We start from the raw sequence: 26,110 nt of genomic DNA, 5'->3' as shown, positions 1-26,110 counted from the left end.
TTGCAAACCTCACTGATTTGTGCCTACACCTACTTGACTCACACGGGCTGCACTTTAACTTTTTTGTTTTCTCATGACTTCAAATCAATTTGTGGTTCATTAAAATACCCTTAGAAATAGAAAAATACAGAGTGTAATTCTCAAAAACATTTATTTTCTTAAATGCATGTTTAAAATCCATCCATCCATTTTCTACCCCTGTCCCTCTAGCGGTCAATGGGGTGGCGGGAGCCTATCCCAGCTGCATTCAGGCGGAAAGCAGGGTACACTTCATCACAGAGCCAAAACAGACAGAGAACATTTATACTCACATTCACACACTAGGGCCAATTTAGTGTTGCCAAATCAACCGATCCCCAGGTGCATGTCTTTGGAGGTGGGAGGAAGCCGCAGTACCCGGAGGGAACCCACGCAGTCACGGGGAGAACATCAGAAAGACCTTCTTACTGTGAGGCACACGCACAAACCACTGTTCCACGGTGAAATTAATGAAAAATTATAACAATTTTAATACTGTATATTTTTTTCTTTGGGAAAAAAATCCAAGGCATGTCAGTTTTGCAGACTATTTAATACAATTCCTCCTGTCTGTCCCTCAACTCACTTTTTGAACCAACATCGCCTTTTGTCTTTGGAAACAATCCCATAACGCTGCTTAGGCACTGTTCACCTTAAACAGGACAGCACGAATCACGATTTCTGTACAAAGACACATTTTCAAACATACGCCTATTACCTTGCCATCCATGAATGATCATTCTCTACCAACAAGGAAGTCAAGTCACTTTAAGTTAGCAAAGAGGGGGCGAGGGAGGGCAGCCTCCAGCAGCAATACACTACACACAAACATACATGAATACACAGTCAAATTTGTACACGATGCACAGTTGAAAAACATGCCATTTACGAGTCAGACTCACAGAGCAACACAAGACATGGAAATCTAAATCAAATCATTAAAAGTGCAACATAAAAAATTTACCCAATGTGGTTGGTTGCACCAACTACAATGGAGTTTCCAAAGTTCAGCAGGGTATACAGGGTCCAAAAAGAGGCCTATGAATAGAATGATAGGGCAAAAATAACATGAGCATATAAAAAATATTGTTACAAAATGAATGGGGTTAAATATTCAGTCAAGTCTGGAAGCAGGGACAGGCCTTTTTGTGAGTTTGCGTGTTTGTGTGTGCGTGCGTGTGCGTGTGTGTGTGTGCATGTGTGTGTGGTACATTCAGACAACGTTGTGCTGGCTGTTGTTTGAAGACGACGGGCAAAGGGAGTAGGGCTTGTCGCTGGTCAGACTGTTGAGAGCTCGCAGTACAGCGTCAGGCATGTGATCCGAAAGCATCCTTGGACTGATTAAAATACTGCGGAAAGCCATTTCATTGGACCACTCAGCCCGGTATCGAACCTGGGATATACAGGATCTGTAAGGGAAAAGATGACATTTGATGACATACTTTTTCCTGTCTGGGCAACCTGTGTGTTCATATTTTAAATATGGATGTCAACGATGAGAGGCGGCCAATTTCGCTTCATCTTTCTACCGTCTTAATGTGAAACACATACTCGAGGATGCCGCCGATAGCATAAATGCTACATCGACAACAAGCAAAGGAGAACGCTAGGCTGGCAGAGTTTACCTGTGTCAATGTTGTCAACAAAAATACCACAGATAAATAAAACAATGCCTTTCCTAATCTGACAGCCACTGTGTGTAGGACACCTAACATTGGTGAAGACCAAGTCCTGCAAGAAGATGTCATTGATATCACCACAGCTGATCTGTCGTACAATACCTTGGAGAGGCACAATTACAGCAAGGATAAACCAACTGTACTGCACAAACACGAGCATCAAGTTGCAACTACAGGCTGAATGTGAATTTATTTTGCTTACTGGAGAACGTTGAACATCTGTAAGTAATCACAACGAGCTAGGGTCACATTGTACCAAAAAAAGGAGATCAGGATTGACATCTGAAAAAGGTAAACAAGCTTGTATGTTTCAACAACTGTTTAAACTAAAGAAGAGAAAATGCAAATTTAAATGATGAACTATGTTACGTTGTGTATGAGTGTGTTTACTACATTATCGATTAGTAACTGCAGCTTGTTTGCAATATTATTGTTAAGATTTTCAACATGTGCACTTAATTCTTACTATACTTACTGTCACCAAGTTTTGAGCATATCAATGACTGCAGTTCTGTAAAAAAAAAAAACGTTCCTGTATGACATTCTGACTAAAAATTGCATTTGCAACCAAATATTGGTGTACTTTTAAGCAAATCTTATTTACGCAAGTAAATAATAATCTGGGATGATTCATGGTTAATCACAGTTAAAGAGTGTGATTAATCTGATTTTAAAAACTTGACACTTCCATCCATCCATCCATTTTCTACCGCTTATTCCCTTCGGGGTCGCGGGGGGCGCTGGAGCCTATCTCAGCTACAATCGGGCGGAAGGCGGGGTACACCCTGGACAAGTCGCCACCTCATCACAGGGCCAACACAGATAGACAGACAACATTCACACTCACATTCACACACTAGGGCCAATTTGACAGCCCTAATTCTAAAGTATTGTTTCCCATCGTAAATGTTGGAAATTGAACCAATCTGTTTTGTTTTTAGTCTCAAGATGCAAGATCTTAATAGTATTTATGTATGTTTATGCGGAGTACCAATAAAAAAACAAAAAACTTCTGGTTAAAAATGGACCCTGGGCAGCACTTTGGACACACATGCCTGAGGATATCCACTTTTGAGGCAATATGTTACCATAAATTGTATACCTTTCATTTTATTTCGGAGCTTTCAATGTACAATCTACAATGAATCCTCGATTTACAAACCCCTCATTGTACAAATTTTTCGACTTACAAACTACAGACCAAATAAAAATATGCATTGGTGTACAAATCTTGTCTAAGTGTAGGAACGTTTCATCGACCTATTGTATGCCTGCAGTGCAGCCATTTTGTGCCAGGCAGCACATCGATTATAGGCAGGCTGAACGCTCGCCGGTGCTCATTCAGTCAGCAGAGCAATGCTGTCGTTAGCTACTGTGCTAGGTGCTACTTTGTGTGCTTTTTAAAGTGTTTTTTTTTTTATTTCACAACATTTTTCAAGTTTTGCTAGCTCAATGTGAGTCCAAAGAAAGCAACGGACAAGCGATGTGTGGTTTCAAACATTTGAGGAGTACAGTAACCACAGTGTTGTCGACACTGTTCACCCCCCCTTCCATTGAACGTTAAAATTAACTGACAAAGTAAAGTGGATTTTATTTGTTATTCCTTATCATTGTTGAAACCTGTAAATGTGAGTGTGTGTCTGCAGGGCCGCTCTCAAACGATGATAGTTCAACTGTGGTTGTTGTTGTTTTTTTAGCTTTGGTAGAAAAGTGAATCATTACCCCTTGTTATGTTTGTTTGATATAAAGTACTGTATAGCGCTTTGTATTGTGTTCAAAGTGTACAAACTTTCACTAAAATATGGACTTTTGTCAAGTGTGGAACTATTTTTTTAAATATTTACCTTGTATTATATGCAGAAATTTGCTTCAATATACAAACTTTTGTATTTAAAAACACTGTTCAAGAACCAATTAAGTTTGTAAATCAAAGTTCCAATATGTGTGTCAATTAAAGAAAATAAATCAACAACTACCTGCGTGTTGGCCCATCTTCTAGGATATGCAGAACACGCCCGGGCAGGAAGAGAGGTAAGTGTGTCACAGTGTGGACGGGCGAGTCGTCCGAGGCCAAGCTGTGATAGGACGACGAATGGCGAATCAAAAGTGATTCCTCGCCAAGCAGTGGCTGACTGAGCTCCTGCTCCCTTCTGTTCTCCATCTCGGAAGGGAAGTCATCCGGGTCTCCTCCAAACACTTCATACCAGCATCCCTTCAGCAGGATACGATACTGTAATAAACACAGTGCAGTATGTAGTTATGATGACACAACAAGAACTAATTAAGTTCATAAATCAAGGTTCCAATGTAAGTGTCGATTAAAGAAAATAAATCAACAACTGCATCTATATATTTGGGACAGTATATACATTAACCTAACAAGACTTACTTTGGGTTTATTGCAATGTGAGACTATCTTGAGAATTTTTCGCTTTAGATCCTCCATATTGGGAAGACTGAGTCTGCATGGAAAAAAAAATTGTGAAACGAAGGGACAATAACGCAGAAATGAACACGTGCACATGATATCATAGAGTCTGCATTACATGAGTGTATAAAAGTGCACCTTTTAACACCCTTTAAGTTGGTAAAACAAACAAGACAATTCTAGCTTTTCCACAATCAATCCCAGCAATGACAAATACATTGAAAAACTGTAAAAATATACCAAAATGCCCAGTATATCAAAATATACACTTACCGTGGAACCAGGTCTTTACCCAGAACGACTGAGACCACAAAATCCTTGGAGTAATCAGTTAAGGCTTTGCTGCACATACAGTCAATATAAAACAGAAGGTTATTAGTCTCCCTGAGCAGAAATTAGAAATGTATACATAAATGTTGATGTTTCGATATTAGAATAATAAGACCAGTTAACCTTATACTTGACAATTACTATGTTAAAAAATCTCAGCAGTAGATTCCTAGCTTTTCACGGTTCGGCATTTACTCCTCTGCATATTTGCAGATGTATTTCCTCTGCTTTGAACTGTACATACTTTGATTTGTGTGCGTGTTTTTGTGTGTGGTTTGGTGGCGCTATTAGCAGGGAAAACAAGTGCTGCGGCGATGAATCCAGAAAAAGGTGTTGTTTCACAAGTTAAATCACTCAATATGTTCCATCAGGAAGATGCATTGACAAGACCTGATGTTATGTAACTGCACGTTTTGTACAATTCAGTGTTCACTTACTGCGGTCTCAGTGCATTGCAGATTACTATTACGCAGGTTTAATAGTAGGGTTGTGAATCTTTGGGCACCAGACAATTCAATTCGATTATTGGGGGTAACAATTCGATTCAAAATCAATGCTTTTTGAATAACATTAGGTGCCAGTTCTATAATTAACTATATTATCTATAAAATAGATACACAGCTGTGATACATTTACCGGTATATATCACTTAAAAGAAAACTTGTTGTTTTAAAAAATTCTTAAACATTTAACAAATTCAAATACAAATAAGACAGGAAGAGAAGTATCCCACACTTCTCTTTTCTAGAGTAAATCTGTACAGCAGATATGGGCATCTAGATCAACAATATGATTTGCCTGAATGGAAGGACAGGACAGATTGAAAAAATATATATATACCGGTATACCGTATTTTTCGGACTATAAGTCGCAGTTTTTTTCATAGTTTGGCCGGGCTCCAGTGCGACTTATATATGTTTTTTTCCTTCTTTATGATGCATTTTCAGCAGGTGCGACTTATACTCCGAAAAATAAGGTACTGTTTTTTTAATGGATTTCTTTTTTTTTTTTAACTGATTAAGAATCGTTACAAATAAGAATGGCGATTCATCCAAAAATCTATTTTTACACCCCCTTTTTAATAGTGTAAGAAGTGTTTTAAGAGCAGTGTTTATAAGTGTGTTTGAAAGCTTATACAAGGGATTAAATGCATGTAACCGTTACAAAAATCCTAAAATAAATGGTGTCCCTACCTCACTTACAACTCCTGAAGGAAAACTGTACTTTATACTAAATGCCTGTAATTGTTATTTTAATGTGTTTAACAACAGTGGTAGGGAATATTTAACTGTATCAAAAACAGGCATTTTTAGGGCTTCTATGTTGTCTGTCTATCTGTGTTGGCGACTTGTCCAGGGTGTACCCCGCCTAACGCCCGAATGCAGCTGAGATAGGCTCCAGCACCCCCCGCGACCCCGAAAGGGACAAGCAGTAGAAAATGGATGGATGAATAATAGGTGCATTCATCATTTGCTGGGTTTTTTATTTAAGGGGGGGTGGAGGTTGCCGTCCAATAGGGGTCTTGAAACGTAACCCCTACGACTATCTGGGCTTTCCTGTGTTTACAATGTTAATGGTGCTGAAATGTTCAATATGTTTGCATTTTCTCACAGTTACAATTTTCAAAGCAAGAAATATAACCGAAACACCACTTGCTTGCTTATGTTACCATTAGTGGTTTATCATCCATCCATTTTCTACCGCTTGTCCCTCTCGGGGTCGTAGGGGGTGCGGGAGTCTATCCCAGCTGCAATTGGGCGGAAGGCGGTGTACACCCTGGACAAATCGCCACCACATCGCAGGGCCAACACAGATAGACAACATTCACACTCACATTCACACACTAGGGACCATTTAGTGTTGCCAATCAACCTATCCCCAGGTGCATGTCTTTGGAAGTGGGAGGAAGCCAGAGTACCAGGAGGGAACCCACGCAGTCACGGGGAGAACATGTAAATTACACACAGAACAAATCGAACCCAGGACCTTCTCGTTGGTTGGCACAAGCACTAACCACTGCATCACTATGCTGCTCATTTAGTGGTTTAACAAACAAATGTGAATATTAGGCAACATTCCTAAAAAAAAAAAAGTGCAGTCCCACTTTAAAACACCCCTGATCTAAACTATCATGTGTGATCCCTTGATAATTCAATGCCAGAGAACCAGTCTGGGCCTGACTCACCTTAGGAGTCCCCCTGGTGGAGAAAAGGCATAGCACTTCAGGGTGGGGAAGGAGTTGCGCAACTGAATGGCTAGCACTGCTGCTGCACCTGCACCCAGACTGTGACCAGTGATTACCAGCCTGTACTCCTATAACACAATGCAAGCATATGCTTTAAGAATCTCACTAAATGATGTCCATGCAGCAGCTAAAAGTTTACTTATTTGCTCACTGGTGCAATGGTAAAAGCTTGGTTCAAGATTCCATCGTTGACCAGCTTTTTGTAGATGTAAGATGCAGCCTGGCTGATGCCCTGCAAGAACCAACAAGAAATATGCATTAACATAGGCAATATCAAATGAAAGGGAGGTTCGTTGTAACGGATTTGAATGTGCCTTGTGAGCGTAGCAGGCTCCAGTCACGCCGTCTATGGGTAGGTTCTCACATTCAGCCGAAAGGTCTGTCAGGACGTCCTGCGGGGCAAACAGTGAAACTGACATCAACTAAATCTAATAGTAAATGTGTACTTTTCAGGCTGTCAGTAAGATAGCTGTACTCATTAATTAACAGTCTGAATTTGTGGTAAAAAAAAAATTACAATTGAATGTATAACATTTAGTCATTTAATCCAGGCTAAAACATCAGGGTAGTTTTTGTTGTAATTATAATTTAAAAAGAGCAAACACGAGTGTTTCATAATAAATGTCTTCACCCAAACACTAATCATGAGTGAAACAAGTTTTTATCATATTGTTTATATTTTCTGAGAAATGGCCATGAAATCCTAAATCCTGCCAGGAGATGTGAGCTGTGAAGTATTTAACTAAACCAAACAAATGTGCATCTATAATAAATGTCATTTCATAATGTGTGTCCTTTGGTACAAATAAATGCACACATCTGCACATTTTCACTTCTCACTTTGCAGGAGCTACGTTTTCAACATCCCTGTGATCGCTATTTATACACAGTATATTTCTATCTCAAAGGTCATCCGTACAAAAGGTGGGCCAACACAACGCTACAAGAGAACCGGAGTAGAGTATAATCTGAGAGTATACAGAAAAAAACTAGTGAATATGAATAATATTTTTCTATTCAGGACAATATGTCTGAATGTCTATTAGGAACATTTGCATGTATCTCTGTTTAACAAATCTGGGGGCCCTCATTCAGATTAACATTCATTAATTTTTTAAGTATAAAAACATATTTATTGTGTAGCCACCATTGTTTATATCATGCACTAAATATATCAGTCTCAGTCAAGATTTTGTGATAACAAATGATTAATTCATCAGTTAAAGGGGGTAACCTTTATGTGGCTGCCTAGAGAGTGCTAAATTTTCAATATATTGTAAGCATTATTGCCTAATCTCTTCCAGCTTTGAGCACATTAACTATGTCCCATGTAAAACACGCATTAGATATGTTTGTCAGCCAATCATAGCAATTTGGAAAACGTTAACTACTAATTATAGCTATCATTGCATGTATATTTTATCATAACATCATCAAGACTGCACATTGTTAGTTGCTTCTCTGGGACTACTTTTGGGTGAGTGTACGCGCTCACGATGTGTACGAGACAGCGGTTAGTGACAAGCATTGGGCCGATTAGCAATTTTTACTCAATATAACCAATAATTGCTAAAATACAAACTACTAATAGTAACATAAGGTAGCAGATGGTGTTCCTTTTATATTTTTGGTTTGAAAAATTTTACTTTGAGCAAGTTGCAATCAGCCGTTTTAACTGTAAGGATTTTCAAAGCTATTGTTGATACGAGTGTCATATTGAAATAGAATAATCCCGCCTGGTTTTTCTTCAAATCGTAAAATAGTTACACTATAATAAACAGTGCCTCTCCCGGTTTGAGCTTAATAGTTTATGCCAAGACTTCAATAATCAATTCCTCATTTGCCACATACAGTAGTTCTGAAAAGGGATGTAACGGTATCATAGATACCGCAGTATTGCGGTTTTAATATTCCCACAATAAGGCAATGAAATGTGACTGTGTTGAACAAAAACTTGCTGGGTGTAGTTTTTTTCTTGCTCTTTTGCATTGGTCGGTCTGAAAATAAACTACCTCTGCCATAATCCTCTACGCAGCGCTGGACCGGCAAGATGGTAAATGGTCTGTATTTGGAGGGGTACTCAAAGCACTTTACATCACATTCACCCATTCACACACACATTCCCAATGGGATTGGGGGTGGAACGCTGTAAAGGGGGAAAAAAACGAGGAAGCATTTGGTAGAAGTGGTTCGTAGTACCGTAGATAAGAGAAATAGATGTTTATGGACATTTCCTGAACATTTAATAAAAATCCATCCATAACTGTTTGAGTTATGTTGCTAAGAAACAGACAACAAACCCTGGCGAAAACATAACCTCTTTGGCATAGGGAATATACTCTGCATACAGCAAAACAAAGCACGCTACCTTTGTCTCGAGCGTTTCCAAAGTGACTCTGCACACAACGGGAAATATGAGAAGCTACTTGATAAACCATCCATCAGAAAATATATTTGAAGCCAGCGAAGATCATGAATTCTTGAGGTATTTACATTATTAAAAGTCCACATTAGAAATGTCCACTGCAGAGGACATTGCTTCTCAGAAGGTAAAAGTTGAACATTATTGTTTAACACCTGAAACACTAAATTTTTACAATGTCAGTTTAAAGACACTCAACTGTAAGGTTATTTTTTATATATGCTTGAAACAATGGAACCGTTCTGCACAATTCTTTGCACTTAAAAAAATACATGTTTGCAGTAATAAATATGATTGAACATTTAATCATTATGTTTGTGTTCCATTATAGAAAGTGGGTTGATCCTAAACATTCCACTATGGCATTTTTACCAAGTCTTTTTTTTGGGACAATGATATCATACCGTAGCCTTATTATTGTGACGATATCGTACCGTGATCTCTTGATATCGTTACATCTCTAGTTCTTAACAATTGATATACTGTATTGTATTCTTGACCTATTCGTCTACTTACCTTCAGTGACAGTGTTCCTCTGACAGCCACTAAAATGGCCTCCCGCTTATGATCCAGAGCCACAAAAAAGGGGATCTCATATATCTGCAACAAATAGTAGTTCAAATGGTATGAAAAGGGACGAGAGAATGTCTGTCACTCCAGATCATTATGTTGTCTTCATAGTAATGATGACAAAGCTTAAAAAAGATTACCTGATTGTGGAAGCTGACATAAATGAAGTCTCTGTATTGCAATCCGGTGCTTTGCAGGATGGAGGAAAAGTGGCATCCAAGGTGGTCTCCCCCAACAATGTCATACTCAGCTGCACGACTCTTACAGCTATGGATTAGAAAAAACATTGATATGGCAATATATCTCAATTCTTTTTCTAGCAATATAATATTGATTGTTCAAGCCTTAATATCATATTTATTTTTAAGTCATGTTTTGGGACGATTGTAAATCATGGTCGATGTCCACACCTCTGCTCTGCAAAGTAACGCTGTACTGCTACCTCACTGTTAGTGGTGAGCAAAGCAACAACAAGTCAACAGTTAAAAAGTAGAGCGCAGTTTTTTTACATTTAAGTGGCAAAAAACTTGATCCACTCTTTGTACAATTGCAATAAATGGAAATGGATCATTCAAATTACTGTACATTGTTTTTGACTCGGTTTGTCCAATGAATTACTACTGTAATCTTGTGTATTTATTTACAACGTGTACTATAAACTGCTTTTTACAATTTTTAGTCAACTACCATACGTGGAATATCGGAAAATAACGATATTGCAATACTGTATTGTATAGGTGTCAAACTCGAGGTCCGTGGCCCTCTAAAGCCTGGAAATAATGTGCATCAATAAGGGACTTCATCTTTCTTGCTAAATGTATTTAAAAATTGTACCACATGCAACAAATTCTTCTTCACTCAATATTATTTAATGCAGCAAGTTATTCCAAGTTGAACTTTAATTTAATATCTGCTTGTTATCTTGATATGTGATTCCAAAGCAAGTTTTCCATCAGTTTGTTGGCAAATAATGATAATAAAATTAAGTGATTGTGTAATAATTCCATAATTGTCTAATAATAGGCCATCATACATTTATTAGGGCAGGGCGATAAAATAATGTCAATTTATATTTCAATTAGCTCCTCGTCTTAGTGATGTGCGATACAACTGTTTCCTTCCGACCAGACACTGAGTAAAATTCAGACTGGTATCGGCGAGACCGATCCGATACTTTGTGCAAATATACCTAATGTTTCTGGTAAACTTGAAAAAGTAGTGTATTTCAAGTGTGGCTGCTCTTGGGGAATCATCTTCAAACAATACAAAATCACGGGGCAAAACAAATGATAGTGTTATTCTGCACTAAATGCATTATCTCATTTACATTCTACTCTGTATGTAGTGTCCTTAAATAGCCTAGTATAAAAGGATACATAAACTTGCTGTTTTATAATACTGAGTGATTCATGTTAATTGCCAGTCAGTTTTTTAATAAACAAATGACAGACTGAAAAACTGAACACAGCCTGCCGCTGCCCTTGCGCATTATGTAGTTACCGAGGCGTAGTTCCCACTATCGCATTTCATTTAGACAAGAGCTCAATTATTTAGTTACTTTACACTGTGATCTTGTTAATGATATAAATGATCTCAAATAACTAAAGTATCAAAAGTATCGATATTTTCATTGGAAAATCGATATTAAAGCAATAAGCTCTGGTATCGGCGATATTGATATTTCAGTATCGATCAGCACAGGCTCGTCTAAGGCGAGTCGTCTCACCAAGTTGTCCGCCTAATGAATGTAAAATCAAATTTTCAAAGGCGCTCTGACGACACCACAGATAAAATGGAGTGATATTCCTTCTTTGTAAGAAGGAGTTTGTTTACCACCGAAGCAGCTCACACAGTCTCACTGCAGCCACAGCTAATGTTAGCAGCAAAAATGTTATCAATTTAGCAAGCCATAGCATCTTCACCAAACTAAACTGGAGAAGAACACCCTGCTTATGAGCAATCTTTAGCCGCAGATTTATGAGTCACAGCCTATTAAAAGTATTTGACCTCCCCAAAGGAGAAGACATGATGTCAGCATATCTGCTTTGTCCTCTGTAGCCTCATCACTTCATTTTGTGAGAATGAACAAGGATATTTTTGTTGTTCTACGGTAAATGATGGGTCTGTTTTATTTATATCATACAATCTAAAGCAGAGAAAAAGCAACAAGTTCAAAGTACAGTGGAACCTTAATTTACGAACCCCTCTATTTGCGAACATTTTAGTTTACAAACTTTTGGACCGCGTCAAATATATATCTCAGTGTTTCTCCTTAATGTTGAATGTGGCGTGCTGCCTCAGCATTTTCATTCTCGCCACATCTTGAAAATAAGTTGTTTTTTTTAACTTAAAAACAAATTCAAATATTATTATATATTGTAGTCCTCAGAAGAAGGCTGACGCTATATTTAGCTTTTATTACCAATCCACGATAACAAACGGCACAATTCCAACAGGTTCTACCTCCCGTGAAAACACTTATCTACGTGTTTCCCCAAACACACAACACTTCCTCATTCTCTGCCAATCATCTTTCAGGCACGGACGGTGTGTTTGCAAACATTGGAAAAACTGACATCAAATCCAAACCACATGAACATAAAACATTAACACCAGCTGGTTGTTACAGTATGAATTTATATATTTAGCGTATTATTTGCGCACTATTGGCAAGTGATGCAACAAAAACTCGACCACCGAAAAAAGACTTTCATCACCAAAAACTGCGCTGCCAAATCTGGTTGTAAACAAAACGTGTGTCTGGAGCGTTGTCAGCATGTCTGCAATGTTGACGTAATTTTAATATATCGCAGATATACCCACAGACAGCCATCTACAAACTGTGCTAATATTAAGAGGACAGTGGCGGCTTTAAAGTAGAGAAAGTTACTGGAGCAACCGCGTCAAGCAAGTGTGACATCATGCTCGCTGCAGCACGCCTCTTTTGTAGCGGACATCGAGGGACAGAAGAAGTCTCTAAACATGAGTACGTTTTACAATAACACTAGAAAAAGATGCTAGATGTGTAGCTAGTGGTTTTTAATAAAAAAATGTATTGAAAGTCTCTAGACACTTGAAAATATCTCAATAAAGTACATTGTACAAAAAGCAGCAACAATTGAAAATATGGTAAAACGCAAAAAAAAAAAAATGTTAATACTAATGAATGATAACAGATTTGTTGTGTTGTTTAAATTTTTGTTAGCTTTTTTTAAATAAAATAACCATCATAGCAAATTACTCGATGATGTCATTGTGACCATGCCCATAACCACACCCCAAGACACGTCCCATTGCCACAGGTATCTTGGCAGTCTAGAAGAAACCCTGCCTCTGTGTGTGAACCATGTTTCGCTGCACGAACGCTTCATTCATTCATTTTGTGTCCTGCTGGGGACACAATTTTGGAAGATTGAGGAAGCTAGCTTCGTACCACAGCAAGTTTTTAATTGGGATGATAACATACTTTTATGGAGAAAGATGCCAAAGCGAACTGATTTTAAAGCGGAAAAGAAGACTACCTCTTGTTCAGCTGGGCCTCTTCCAAGAGCACACACACACACAGCCCCTCCCCCAACCCTCCCTACTCTCCCTCTGTCTGTTCCTTTCTCGTCAGCTCCTCTTTTGCCGATGGTTAATGTAAGTGGATTTTACTTTTTCAAACATTTATCATTGTAGCAATATTATTGTTAAAGTTAAGGTTTTTTGTCATTTCTGATTGTTTGTGAGGGCACCAAAGGGACTTTTGTGTGTGTGCCCATGTTGGCAGAGCAGCGCATACAGCAGTTTAGTTTGCGGTTGTTGTTGTTTTGGCTTGTTAATAAAGAGACAGTTGATTCATCACCTCCTTGTTATGTTTGTTAAATACACAGTACTGTATTGCATTGTATATTGTGTTCAAAGAGTACCAACCTTAACTATAAAATAGGGCACTCATTTCGAGGCTGGTACCCATTATTCACATTTACATTTTTTCTTATGGAGAAATGTGGTTCTCTATACAAGCTTTTCTATTTATCAACCCTGCTCAAGAAACAATTAAGTTTGTAAATTGAGGTTCCACTGTACTTGCTTTTGTATTTTTAAAAAGTGTTTTATTGTTTTTAGAAGTATAACTTTAGCATCTTATCGGGACCTGATGTTTTATTTTAGTAAATGGCTAATACTGCATCTCTTAAAAGTCTGTTAAAAACAATAAATTACTATACAAAGGTACTTTTTTGTAATATGTAAATCTTTTGATCTGCAACAATAATCTTATGAATTTAAATGAACTTTTCTCAAGTTGAGGGCTTTTCTCAGCATTTTAGGTGAGATTAAGAAATAAATTAATTATTAATTACAGATTACTATTAATTGCTAATTGTTTTAATTGCTTGATAGCACTAACATATTGTATCATGTAGTCCTTGCCCATATCCATCACAAGCTGGCACACTAAGTCAGCACGGGCTGACTTAGTGTGCTACTAGCTGGTACTTTTTAGTACCGAAATGGCAGGTTTATCCCACAGATTGAAACGAAGAGAAGATGACATCATACCAGTCTCCGCTGAGTTTGCAGGGCCCAGTAAGAAGGTTGGAGTAAATGTACAAAGGCCAACCATAGGCTGCAGCAGCAAACTGCATACAGTGGGCGGCTTTCTCCAACTCTGCCTCCAAATCTTCTCCCTTCAAATTAAAATTCATGTTAAAAAAAAAGGACCTGCTAAACCAAATAAGCGTATCATCTGTTAAGAGACTCGAGTACGTACAATGGGAGAGGATGGACTGTGAGCCACAGTGACATCAGGGTCCCTGCTCCGCTCCATCTTGTCCTGTTCCTGATGCAGCAGAGCCAAACCGGCGGCAATGTCACTGGGAACCAGGTCTGTGTCCTGCAACAACACACACATATGATTTATATCATGAAGAATGAAAGACGTCAATTTTGGGCTTTTAATGATTTATGTGAACTATTCTTTTTCAAAGGTGAAATGAGTATACAGTAGAACATACTGTCCATCTACAATGATTAAGGAAAAAAAATGGGTTCTAAAACTGTGTACATACACACGATAAACAGCGTGTGCAATTTATAAAATAGCATGTACTATTGTTGGGCACGTTACGTGCGATTTACCAAGACTGCATATGCAATTGAAAAGTGGTGCAAACCGCCAATGAGGATTTTGCGTGTACTGTACGGGGCATCAGACTGAGACACTCTCATTTACTGTACATTCATTTTATCATGCTCCCACCTGTGGTGTTTTGTTATGTTTTTAAAGCAGAAGATATATGACACTTTTTATGGGCATTTTAGAAGTAGTCCCGCATTGCATTTACACTTTTTTTGTTTTAAACAGCTGGAGAGAGGCTGCACATCACTCCCCTCAAGATGCAAAAACATGCACATTTAGAGATTTTTTTTTCAAATAATAAATATTTTAATGATATATATTCTATGTAAAAAAAATTGCGGCATTAAAAAATACTAAAGGACACCAAACACATCAATTAAATTTGTTTTAATCAGTCCCTTAAGTCCGTTAGTAGCTATAAAATTATAAAATATGTTGCTGAATAGACAATATGTCTAATATTTTTTATTTCTGACTGTCCAAAACGTTGACACACATACATACGTAGGACGGAGGATTCTCGTCTGTCTATCTTCTGTCTTTGCAGCGCGAGCACTGATCCTGCAGCCGTACTGTATGTCGAACTGTCAGTTTGCATCTCTTTCTGACACGTGCTAAATAAAATGCTAAATTGTGCTCAAAGAAACAGTGATGAGTGTTGATAAATCACATCGCCATACTTGCCAACCCTCCCGATTTTCCCGAGAGACTCCCGAATTTCAGTGCCCCTCCCGAAAATCTCCCGGGGCAACCATTCTCCCGAATTTCTCCCGATTTCCACCCGGACAACAATATTGGGGGCGTGCCTTAAAGGCACTGCCTGTCGCGTCCTCTACAACCTGTCATCACGTTCACTTTTCCTCTATACAAACAGCGTGCTGGCCCAGTCACATAGTATATGCGGCTTTTACACACACATAAGTGAATGCAACGCATACTTGATCAACAGCCCTGCAGGTCACACTGAGGGTGGCCGTATAAAGAACTTTAACACTGTTACATATATGCGCCACACTGTGAACCCACACCAAACAAGAATGACAAACACATTTTGGGAGAACATCCGCAACATAATACTACATAAACACAACAGAACAAATACCCAGAACCCCTTGCAGCACTAACTCTTCCGGGACGCTACAATATACACCCCCGCTACCACCAAACCGCGCCCCACCAACCCCGCCCCCCGCTCACCTCAATTAAAGCACCCTTTTGTTAACATGTTGTAGTATTGTCAACTTCCTCATTATCACTAAGCAGCGTGAAACAACAAAAGCAAATACTGTTTAGTTGCACAGCATTAATACATCAAAATAAAAGCATAGCAGTATTGACATGAATTCTACAAGGAATGCAACGATTAATCAATTAATTTGATTAAAAAAAGCTTTGATTTATATTATGTCGCTTCAATTAAATGGTTAATTAATGTAACTAATAAAAATGGATAAAATCCAGACTGCATGGAGTGTCCGGGACTTTAAATACCTAAACATAGTTTCTGCAAGGCTGATGAAATAGAGTGCACAGGAGAGTTGTGGCGTGTGGGTGCTGGGATCGGTGTGGAGAGTTTTTTTTAAATGTATTTATTTATCAATGCACACATGTTGATAGTATAATTTCATTGTTGGTGATGTATATATATTAGAAAAAATAATGACAGTTATGGCAAGCAGAACAATTGTGGTTTATTTCAACTTCCATCCATGTATCCATCTGCTGCCGCTTAATCCTCAACTTGTTCCCGAAACTCCGCATTGAAGATATAAACTGTGTTTTATGCGATTACTCGATGAATTGGAAAAACCTAATCGATAGATTACTCAATTACTAAAATAACTGATTGCTGCAGCCCTAGATTCTACCGCAGCAACCAAGAAAATGCACCCGTTACATTTTTTCGAATTGTTAGCCACCAAAAGAAAGATTTGCACAAGCAAAAAATCTATATTGTCATTGAAGTCTAATTTGCACAAGTAAAAAAGCTATATTGTCATTTAAGTCTAGACATACAACGAAATTACTGCAGTATTTTTTTAAATAAGCTTATGAAATATGCGAAAACAGAAAGATCTGTTATGTCGCAATCTGTCCAAGTGCCAACGACATTTTATGACTGGAAGTACATTTTATTCTCTTAATTTGATATAGGTTTTATTTGGGTTTGTGATGGGCTTATTTTGTTGAAAACATCATTTTATCATTGCTCTGCTGGCCAAAGAGGAAGAGCATAACCGGCAAGCTGGCTGCCTTTGTACTTAATGTGAGTGCCTATTGTAATATCTGTGCCTTGCCACATACTGTAAGATGTGCCACAAACCGGCTAATAATATTACTACTTATCATTTTTTTTAAATCAGGTGTGAATTTTTTGCTGGCAAAAGAATTAGCGGATGACGGGGTGGATACATTTCAATTTAGGCTTTATAAGGGACAAGCGGTAGAGAATGGATTGATGGAAGATGGGCTACAGCTGGTCCTTATGCGCTTTAAAAAACAAAACAATCTGGAGGCGGATGAGAAAGGTGATGACAGACAAACTGATTGATTAACCTCTTTGCATGATATGTTACCGCTGACCATCATGGGATTATTTATGAAAACGAGGACTCAAAGTCATCAGCAAAATTAAGGTGCAATGCTCTAAAAAAATACTTGATCCCTGCGCCTTGCTAGACAGGATGTGCTACAGCTAGTCATGGTGGACTTCTTGTAAAAAAGGGACTGATTTTGACACAAAATGTGGAAATGTATGTCAAAATAGGAGGCTATGCTGGTGAAATAAATGTCTTGTTCTTTGGTGCGTAGTAGTTCACTAAAATAATGTTTAGTCACTTCAGATATGATATGCTACTATGCCTGCTAGGCCAGATAGCACTTGTTACGGTCTCCCAACTAGCCTCTTTTCAAGTCATCCAGTCATTGGAATTCACATTTTCAAAGACTTTGCTTACAACTTCTTTGATACGATTAAAGTATTGAATGGGAAAAAAAACACTTTAATAGCTGATGCCGGTATATTTGACAGCGGCATTCAACACTGTTAACCACAAAATGTGAACATTTTGTCTTAAGTCATGTGCAAGTTTCAAAGGCACTGTCCTGAAGTGCTTCCAATCTCATCTGACAGACAGGTCTTTTGCTGTAAACCTTGAAAATTTTTCTTCTTCTAAAAAAGCCCCTCTAACCTATGGAGTGCCTCAAGGCTCTATTTTGGGACCAGTATTATTCTCCCTCTACATGCTGCAACTGGGATAGATTTAAAAAAAAATCATAAAATACCTTTTCATTTTTTGCAAATGGTGCAAATGTATCTACCTTTTAATTCCAAAATGGACTCACCGGAAGCACTAATTAAATGCCTACAAGAGGTGAAAAAAAACTGGATGTCCATACATTTTCTCAATTTAAATGACACAAAAACAGTCAGTTTTGTGAGTCTGATCTCGTCTCTGACCTGATCAGTACCCTGAGCCCATTATATAGGCCTACCTTTGGCAAAATGTCTTGGTGTTTTGTTGAGTTTTTTTTAATGATATTTTTTCCAACTCGTTAAGCAAATAATCTCAGTGGTAAAGAAAAAAAAAATGATTCTAAGCTCAGACTTCTTAGGGAAGGTCAAACAATACCTGCCCACAAACCAGTTAGATAACATCCTGCTTGGACTACTGTAACTCTTTGTACTTTGGAATTAGTCCTCCACTCGTGGCTAACAACAGGTCCAAAATGCTACTGCACGCCGACTCACAGGTATAAGGAAAACATGACTACATCACCCCTGCACTGGTTTCTCTCCACTTAGCTGCCCGTTATTTTTAGAATTCAGTTTAAGGTTTCATTATTTGTTTTTAATTCATTCCATGGGCTGGCTCCGCCATCTTTATCTGATTTACATGTTTTACACAGAGCTATAAGGTCATACGGCTAGAGTTTTTAGAGTGTCCAAGGTCCAGACTGAACACCAGAGAAGACAGAGCTTTTGCAATAGCAGGCCCTCAATTCTGAAATACTCTCCCTCTGATTCTCAAAGCTGCTACGTCTCTCCAGACTTTTAAACCTTCACTAAAAACTCACTTATTTCTGTTAGCTTTAGACACAAGCTGAGCTGGACATGTTTGGGATTTTATGTATGCCTTTTTTCTATTTTTATGGATATCCAGCACCCACACAATCCGAAGAGGGACAAACGGTAAAAAATGGATGGAAGGATAAATCCCTTATTTTAGTTATTCTGCTTACTTTTTTTTTTACCATTTTATTATCTGGCTCATTTTCCTGTGTTTATAGCCCTGTCTGTACTTACTGTGATTATAAGTGGTTTTTTTACCTTTCTGTTTTGAATTTGTACAGCACTTTGGGGTAGTAGTGGCTTTTTTAATTGTGCTATACCGTAAATAAAACGTGACCTTAATTAATAGGACTGCAGGCCTGAGGCTAAATTGGGGCCCTAAAAATAATTGTATTTGAAGCCACCCTGTCTCCGCATTACAATTTTTTTTCACACTTTTTAATTTATGTTAAACCATTTTTACACTTTGCTAATCAAACAATAATTTTATTTGATACATGTTTTCTACTAAAAGAAATTCATGGAAAATAAATTGTTCAATTATTATTTTCTTAGTGCAAAATAACAATTTTAACATCATTAAAAGGGGTCATTCTCTACAAGTTTTCTACAAGTTTTTTCTACATTTAAAACACTTCCTTGGGGTCTATAAACATGTAATGGAGGTGCTTTGGTCAACATTTTTCATAGATTTTGTTTTACAGATCATCTTTAAGACGCTTTCTGTCTGTACAAAATGTGCCATTTTGCAGACGGTCTTACTGTATTTACGTGCCGAAGCCATCCTCCAGGCCAAGTCTCCCCCCCCCATTAGCCATGTTATAGTTTTAGCGCTTCCATACCGAGTCTACTGACAGATATAAGTTGGAACTATAAGCTACGTTTTATTAGAAATGGCAACAGCGGAAGATGCATGAGCATGTACGAGCCAGTCTGCCCCACAACAAGAGAATGGAGAAAAAGAAGGAACTGGGCGGACTTATTGACTACAACTGAATAAAAATGGCAGACGTGGGCAAAGCTCTTCAGGTAAACCTTTTCTATATACCGAATAGAGATATCCGCTGACGTAACAAATTCTCAAATTCCAAACAGCTGGTTTGGAAAGGGGCGAAAATGTTTTATTATTATCTCCACCATGCCTCCATGGTTTGGATTCAAATTTTCGGAAGTTATGGTTATCCCTCAAAAACAGGTGGCAACAGGTAAAAAAAAGTTGGTTTTGCATAATATGACCACTTTAAAACATAATTTTAAAGTCCTTGCTACCGTTATTACCTGGATTTGAACCCAGTACCTTCTGAGAGTGTAAGTACGACAACCACTGGGATAATAACATTTAACAAGAAAACGCCCTGTCATCGAAGAAAAAGGTTTAATTGTTTAAACTGTAATGAAGGGAGACTGTACATGACCGCGTGGCCTAATGGATAAGGCGTCTGACTTCGGATCAGAAGATTGAGGGTTCGAGTCCCTTCGTGGTCGTCTTTTGAGGCCAACGAGAAGCTCATTTTTATTTCGATTTTAAAAAATTCCAAACTCTAAAATATACACAGCGCGTGTTCTGCATTTAGGGCGGGGCGGCCCTGTATGACGGAGTGAATGGAACCTTTTCATGTGTCACTCATATGTACTGTATACATCACTGGCATAGCTAGATGAACAAATATCCATTAATTGTGGTGTCATTATTAGACCAAATATATGAAATTGGATAATCTCCCACGCCCCATTAGGGAATCACTGTTCTATCAATTAAAGCACCTTCTAAATGAGTGTTTTGTTACTACTGTAAACGTAAAAGAAAGAGAAAATGAGCCTTACTGAGAAGAATCCACTGACGAGCTGTGAAATGCTGGAAAAGGCCGCTCTGTGGCTTTCGTCCTGCGGCAAGCAACAACACAGCAGTCGAAGCCTGCTCTCCCACACCTTCACTGCGATGGAGCGGGCTGTGGAGAGGAACTGAGTTCCCCCGCTGCTCTCCAAATGTCGCACCCCCAGTGGCTCCATGGCAGCAGGCGGCGGACGGGGATTGCCCATCGGGTCAAAGACGAAGACGACGCCCAGAGCGGTGAAGAGGAGTATGATCCAACTGTTGTGAAAATTAAGTACAGCTATAGACAATTGAACAAACAAAGAAGTGCATGACAAACATCTAACCTGGCAACCACAGCTGCGATGACAGCGCCCACGGTGGCTGGGTCACAGCCTTTGCCATCATCGGACACCCAAACAGCTCCCAGACAGGCCCACACAAGCTCAGGGAGGTACAAGATAGCTCGCAGGTACACCAACGCAGGCATGGAGCGCCGTGCCCCAGGGTTTGTAATGGTACCTTCAGGCACAATAAAATAGCAAAGCAACTCTTAAAATTGCTTTAAAAAAAGGCACAGAACATGGCAACTTTTCAGAAATCCTTTGAACTACTATGCCAACTAACTTTTGGACATGTGCTGTATGACGTGTTTTTATAGGATCATTTGTCAAACAATTGTCAACCTATAGAACCACCACTTCTACAGAATGTGCAAATATTTATATGGCCCTTTTTACCTTGAGCACTGACATATACAATGGCACATAGCGACAGGATGATGAGTGCCAGCACCACCAACAGTCCAATCAGGTAGATGTGAAGGACACCTTTGCCGTTGCAATCAAATTGACCTTTGTGGTAGGTGTACAGGATCATGGTGCCAATCCACCTAAAAGACAACATTAGCAAACATAAACAGTGAATCCAGAAAGTATTCACTGCACTTCACTTTTTCCATATCTAACATGTATTATTTATTACAGCCTTATTTCACAATTCTTTAAATTAGGGAGGCGGCGATCGATTGTCCATTAATATGTATCAGGCGATTTTCGCCAAAACTTACGCGATTGCCATTTTGGGTCTCCTTTAGAAATCGATCAATTATCACAGCGAATATTAGACTTTTGAATGTACAGTACAGGCCAAAAGTTTGGACACACCTTATCATTCAATGGGTTTTCTTTATTTTTATGACTATTTACATTGTAGATTGTCACTGAAGGCATCAAAACTATGAATGAACACATGTGGAGTTATGTACTTAACAAAAAAAGGTGAAATAACTGAAAACATGTTTTATATTCTAGTTTCTTCAAAATAGCCACCCCTGCCCTGATTACTGCTTTGCACACTCTTGGCATTCTCTCGATGAGCTTCAAGAGGTAGTCAGCTGAAAGAGTGTTCACTCCTAAGGTGTCATAGTTTTGATGCCTTCAGTGACAATCTACAATGTAAATAGTCATGAAAATAAAGAAAACGCATTGAAATGAGGTGTGTCCAAACTTTTGGCCTATACTGTACATTCAAAAGTCTAATATTCGCTGTGATAATTGATCGATTTCTAAAGGAGACCCAAAATGGCAATCGCGTAAGTTTTCGGTCTCTATTTATCGGTATCAGCAGATACAATATTTACACAAATGGTACCAGTATTTAGTATTTTTTTTAAATGTATAATTAGTCAAGTAAATAGTTATAACAAATGCACAAGCACCAGCCTTTTTGCCCTGCTTGTGAATAATTCACTACAGCCCCCTAGCCCCTCACTTTCTCATCTTTCTGCAATATTGGTTGCTTGACACAGTACAAGTACAGATTGATCTCTTCTGCGTGGGTTTCAAAACTTTCATTTTCAGCCGGGAAATTCACTTTTTGTCCTTCTTTTCCCGGCATCTTACCATTGTTTTGTTTGTTTCGCTACTGCAACGAACAATCCTTTGTCCGCAGCACTCGGAGTGTGGGCTCAAGGAGTGCGGTGAATTTCATTTAGCGTGATTCAATCAAACAACAACAACAACAACAACGGGTATGGACTTTAAGATGACAAGAAAGATATCCCTGCCAAAAAATCCAATCCAATCCACTTTATTTATATAGCACATTTAAACAACAAAAATGTTTCCAAAGTGCTGCACAACAAAAACCCCAACTTTGTGTAAATATATTGATAAATACGAGCCCTATTATACAAGTAAAGAAGAAGAGGCAACATTCTAACACTTTCTGGAACACCCAGGAAGAAATTGTGTCAGCCGGCTTGATAAATGTCCCATGGAAGGAGCCTCAAATTGATTTTATTGAAATATTCGCAATATTTCAGATTTTCTCACGAGGAAACCTTACAATAAACTGCAATATATTGCATACAACTGAAAAGATGTGACATAAAAAAATCCCATATTTTTACACATTTTCCCAGAATATTTCGAAAGGCAAATGTTGATGCTCCTCTGGACACGCAGCATTAGACACTGATGTTGTTTGGTGCTATATCAACCACAACATTAGTGCTGCATTAAACATTATGTTGCTACTGGTCCGAAGTTTTCTTAAAAACAATGTTAAAAACTCAACTTAAAGCCTTGTGCAGCTGTTTATTGACAAACCCATTTCATGTCGATATATGTTTAGTGCTGAAGTGTATTTCTGGTCTTGTCATCCTCGTCCAGACAGAAGGATGTCACGGCAGTGTGGCTGAATCAAAAGAGACGACGGAGACGCTTTACTGAACCAAAAGTTGCTTTATTACAAGCAAGCGTCATTTAAACAGGTCTGCAGTTCCCTGGAGGAGCCATGGTCAAATATGGAGGACTTCTAACTGGAGAAGCCAAACCATCAGTTTATATAATCCTTCTTTGTCTGTTTTGGTGTGCGCTAAGTCCAAACGGCACCACCTGACCATAAAAGGAGATGTTTGTGTGTAAGTGTCTGGAAAACAACTGCTTTAAGTCATAACTTAAAGGTTGGTGTTTGAACTAAACAGGTAGTCTCCTCTCAAGGATATGGCTATCACTTTTGCATTCAAAAGTCCCACTTAGGGCCTCATTCCGACGAGAAGTGATCCAATTTACCTGCGAATATCAAACTAAGAGGCCTTATCTTATCATGCGCTCAAACTGAAATACCATTGTTCACTCAAACTTGATGGTTTGCTTTCAACAAGATGAATATGAGCATTCACCATATGAGTTAATTCAGTGTTTTTCAACCTTTTTTGAGCCAAGGCACATTTTTTGCGTTGAAAAAATCCGGAGGCACACCACCAGCAGAAATCATAAACTCAGTTAACAGTAAAAAGTCGTTGTCGCAATTGTTGGATATGAATTTAAACCTTAACCAAGCATGCATCACTATAGCTCTTGTCTCAAAGTAGGTGTACTGTCACCACCTATGACATCACCCCCTAACTTATTTGGAGATTTTTGCTGTTTTCCTGTGTGTAGTGTTTTACTTCTTGTCTTGCGCTCCTATTTTGGTGGCTTTTTCTTTTCTTTTGGTATTTTCCTGTAGCAGTTTCATGTCTTATATTTCCCGCATCTACATTGTTTAGCAATCAAGAATATTTCAGTTGTTTTTATCCTTCTTTGTGGGGACATTGTTGATAGTCATGTCATGTTCGGATGTACATTGTGGACGCCGTCTTTGCTCCACAGTAAGTCTTTGCTGTCGTCCAGCATTCTGTGTTTGTTTACTTTGTAGCCAGTTCAGTTTTACTTTCGTTCTGCATAGCCTTCCCTAAGCTTCAATGCCTTCCCTTAGCGGCACTCACCTTTTGTTTATTTTTGGTTTAAGCATAAGACACCTTTTCATCTGCCTTTACAAAGCAATTAGCTACCGGCTGCCACCTACTGATATGGAAGAGTATTACACGGTTACTCTGCCGAGCTCTGGACAGCACCGACACTCAACATCAACACATCATTTGCAGACTACAATTATTGGTTTGCAAAAAAATTTTTAACCCAAATATGTGAAATTAGATAATCTCCCACGGCACACCAGACTGTATCTCACGGCACACTAGTGTGCCGCGGCACAGTGGTTGAAAAACACTGAGTTAATTAATACACTTCAGTGCAAATGAATAGCTGTGCCATCTATCCATCCATTTTCTACCACTTGTCCCGTTCGGGGTGGCGGGGGGTGCTGGAGCCTATCTCAGCTGCATCCGGACGGAAGGCGGGGTACACCCTGGACAAGTCGCCACCTCATCACAGGGCCAACACAGATAGACAGACAACATTCACACTCACATTCACACACTAGGGCCAATTTAGTGTTGCCAATCAACCTATCCCCAGGTGCATGTTTTTGGCGGTGGGACAAAGCCGGAGTACCCAAAGGGATCTGCTCCAAATATCCCCCCAAAAAACTGTGGCCACTGTCATTTATAAAATGTGTATTTAAAGACTGTTAAAATTTGTGGAACCACAAAATGTACCAAAATGAGCCAAACATTTTACCCATCTTAAATTTCAAAATTCAAAGTATTTTATGAAATGTTTGCAAGTTCATCAAAAATAAAAACCAACTGAATGAGGAGAAAGTGTCCACTGAAAGTAGATTTTAAATCCCTCAACTGTATCACGCATCATTTCAAAGAATTGCAAAGTTATAACGGCCCATTTGCAAACAACGACTTAATAAAAAATACATTTGAAAAAAAGGTAATTTAAAATCATACGTACCAGACCACACGGACCAACAGTTCGAAAGAGCCAGGGAAAACGAGGTCATCACTGGCGATGCCCCAGCGACGAGCAAATACCACCATTCCAGGCATTTTGGGATTAAAAAGATACAAGTCTGACAGGAGGTGACTTATTGCTAGCAAATGTATTCAACTGGCGCTTTAGGCCATTCATGACTCCACTTCCTGAAAACAAAGCAGCGTTGCTACATTGTACATTATTACCTCTATTGCAACACCCGCGCTGGATCTGTCTGCACACGTCATTTTAATGTCGTAATGCAATGTTAACCAAAAGGTTGCAGCTCCAACGTAGTGCTGACCTGTTAAACTGACATGAAATAATGATATTAAGTAAGGTGGTTAATACGGGCTTACTGTTGTTACGTGACGAGCTTCCCACATAGGCGATCTAAGGTTAGCTGCAAATACTAAAAATAAACATATTCCGGGAATGTGTTGTTAATCAACAAGCAAATAGTTCCTTTTTGCGATTTAAAGATCATATCTCTATTTACTTAGAGTAAATTAATGATAACTAAAGGAAAAAAAGGGACTTGTTTGTTTTGCCCACAAACCGTGTCCGCCCAGATAGGGAAACCCCAAGCAACAAAGCAAGGTATAATTGTTCCGCGTTTGCTTTTTGGTAACGCCCAATGACTGTGGCGCACCAGCTTGGCGGATAATGATTTTGAATATTAAAAACGAACGTAAG

The 26,110-nt window shown here is 38.7% G+C and overlaps 1 protein-coding gene and 1 non-coding gene across 3 annotated transcripts; one reads left to right on the top strand and one right to left on the bottom strand.

The window, feature by feature from the left end:
• Positions 1–552: 552 nt before the first annotated feature.
• daglb (diacylglycerol lipase, beta) lies at positions 553–26,019 on the bottom strand. 2 transcript variants are annotated; one of them, XM_061967195.2, is made up of 16 exons: positions 25,774–26,019; positions 25,394–25,581; positions 21,440–21,591; positions 21,047–21,221; positions 20,711–20,978; positions 14,446–14,568; positions 14,235–14,362; positions 9,833–9,959; positions 9,639–9,722; positions 7,015–7,092; positions 6,852–6,932; positions 6,641–6,768; positions 4,399–4,467; positions 4,087–4,159; positions 3,674–3,927; positions 553–1,427 (listed from the first exon to the last, which is right to left on the bottom strand). In XM_061967195.2, the coding sequence occupies exons 2-16, from the start codon at positions 25,486–25,488 to the stop codon at positions 1,232–1,234; spliced, it is 2,031 nt and encodes a 676-aa protein (XP_061823179.1). In that variant the 5' UTR covers positions 25,489–25,581; positions 25,774–26,019; the 3' UTR covers positions 553–1,231. The 2 variants fall into 2 exon arrangements, with proteins under 2 accessions (XP_061823179.1, XP_061823178.1); XM_061967194.2 differs by having other exon boundaries at positions 25,394–26,019.
• trnar-ucg (transfer RNA arginine (anticodon UCG)) lies at positions 20,299–20,371 on the top strand. Its single transcript has one exon. It is a non-coding gene; the product is annotated as a tRNA-Arg (tRNA).
• Positions 26,020–26,110: the final 91 nt, after the last annotated feature.

This window comes from Nerophis lumbriciformis, linkage group LG11 (assembly GCF_033978685.3).
Source record: "Nerophis lumbriciformis linkage group LG11, RoL_Nlum_v2.1, whole genome shotgun sequence".
In the NCBI taxonomy this organism is placed as follows: domain Eukaryota; kingdom Metazoa; phylum Chordata; class Actinopteri; order Syngnathiformes; family Syngnathidae; genus Nerophis; species Nerophis lumbriciformis.
The sequence above is the reverse complement of the archived record's forward strand: the minus strand, read 5'-3'. Positions and strand labels throughout refer to the sequence as shown.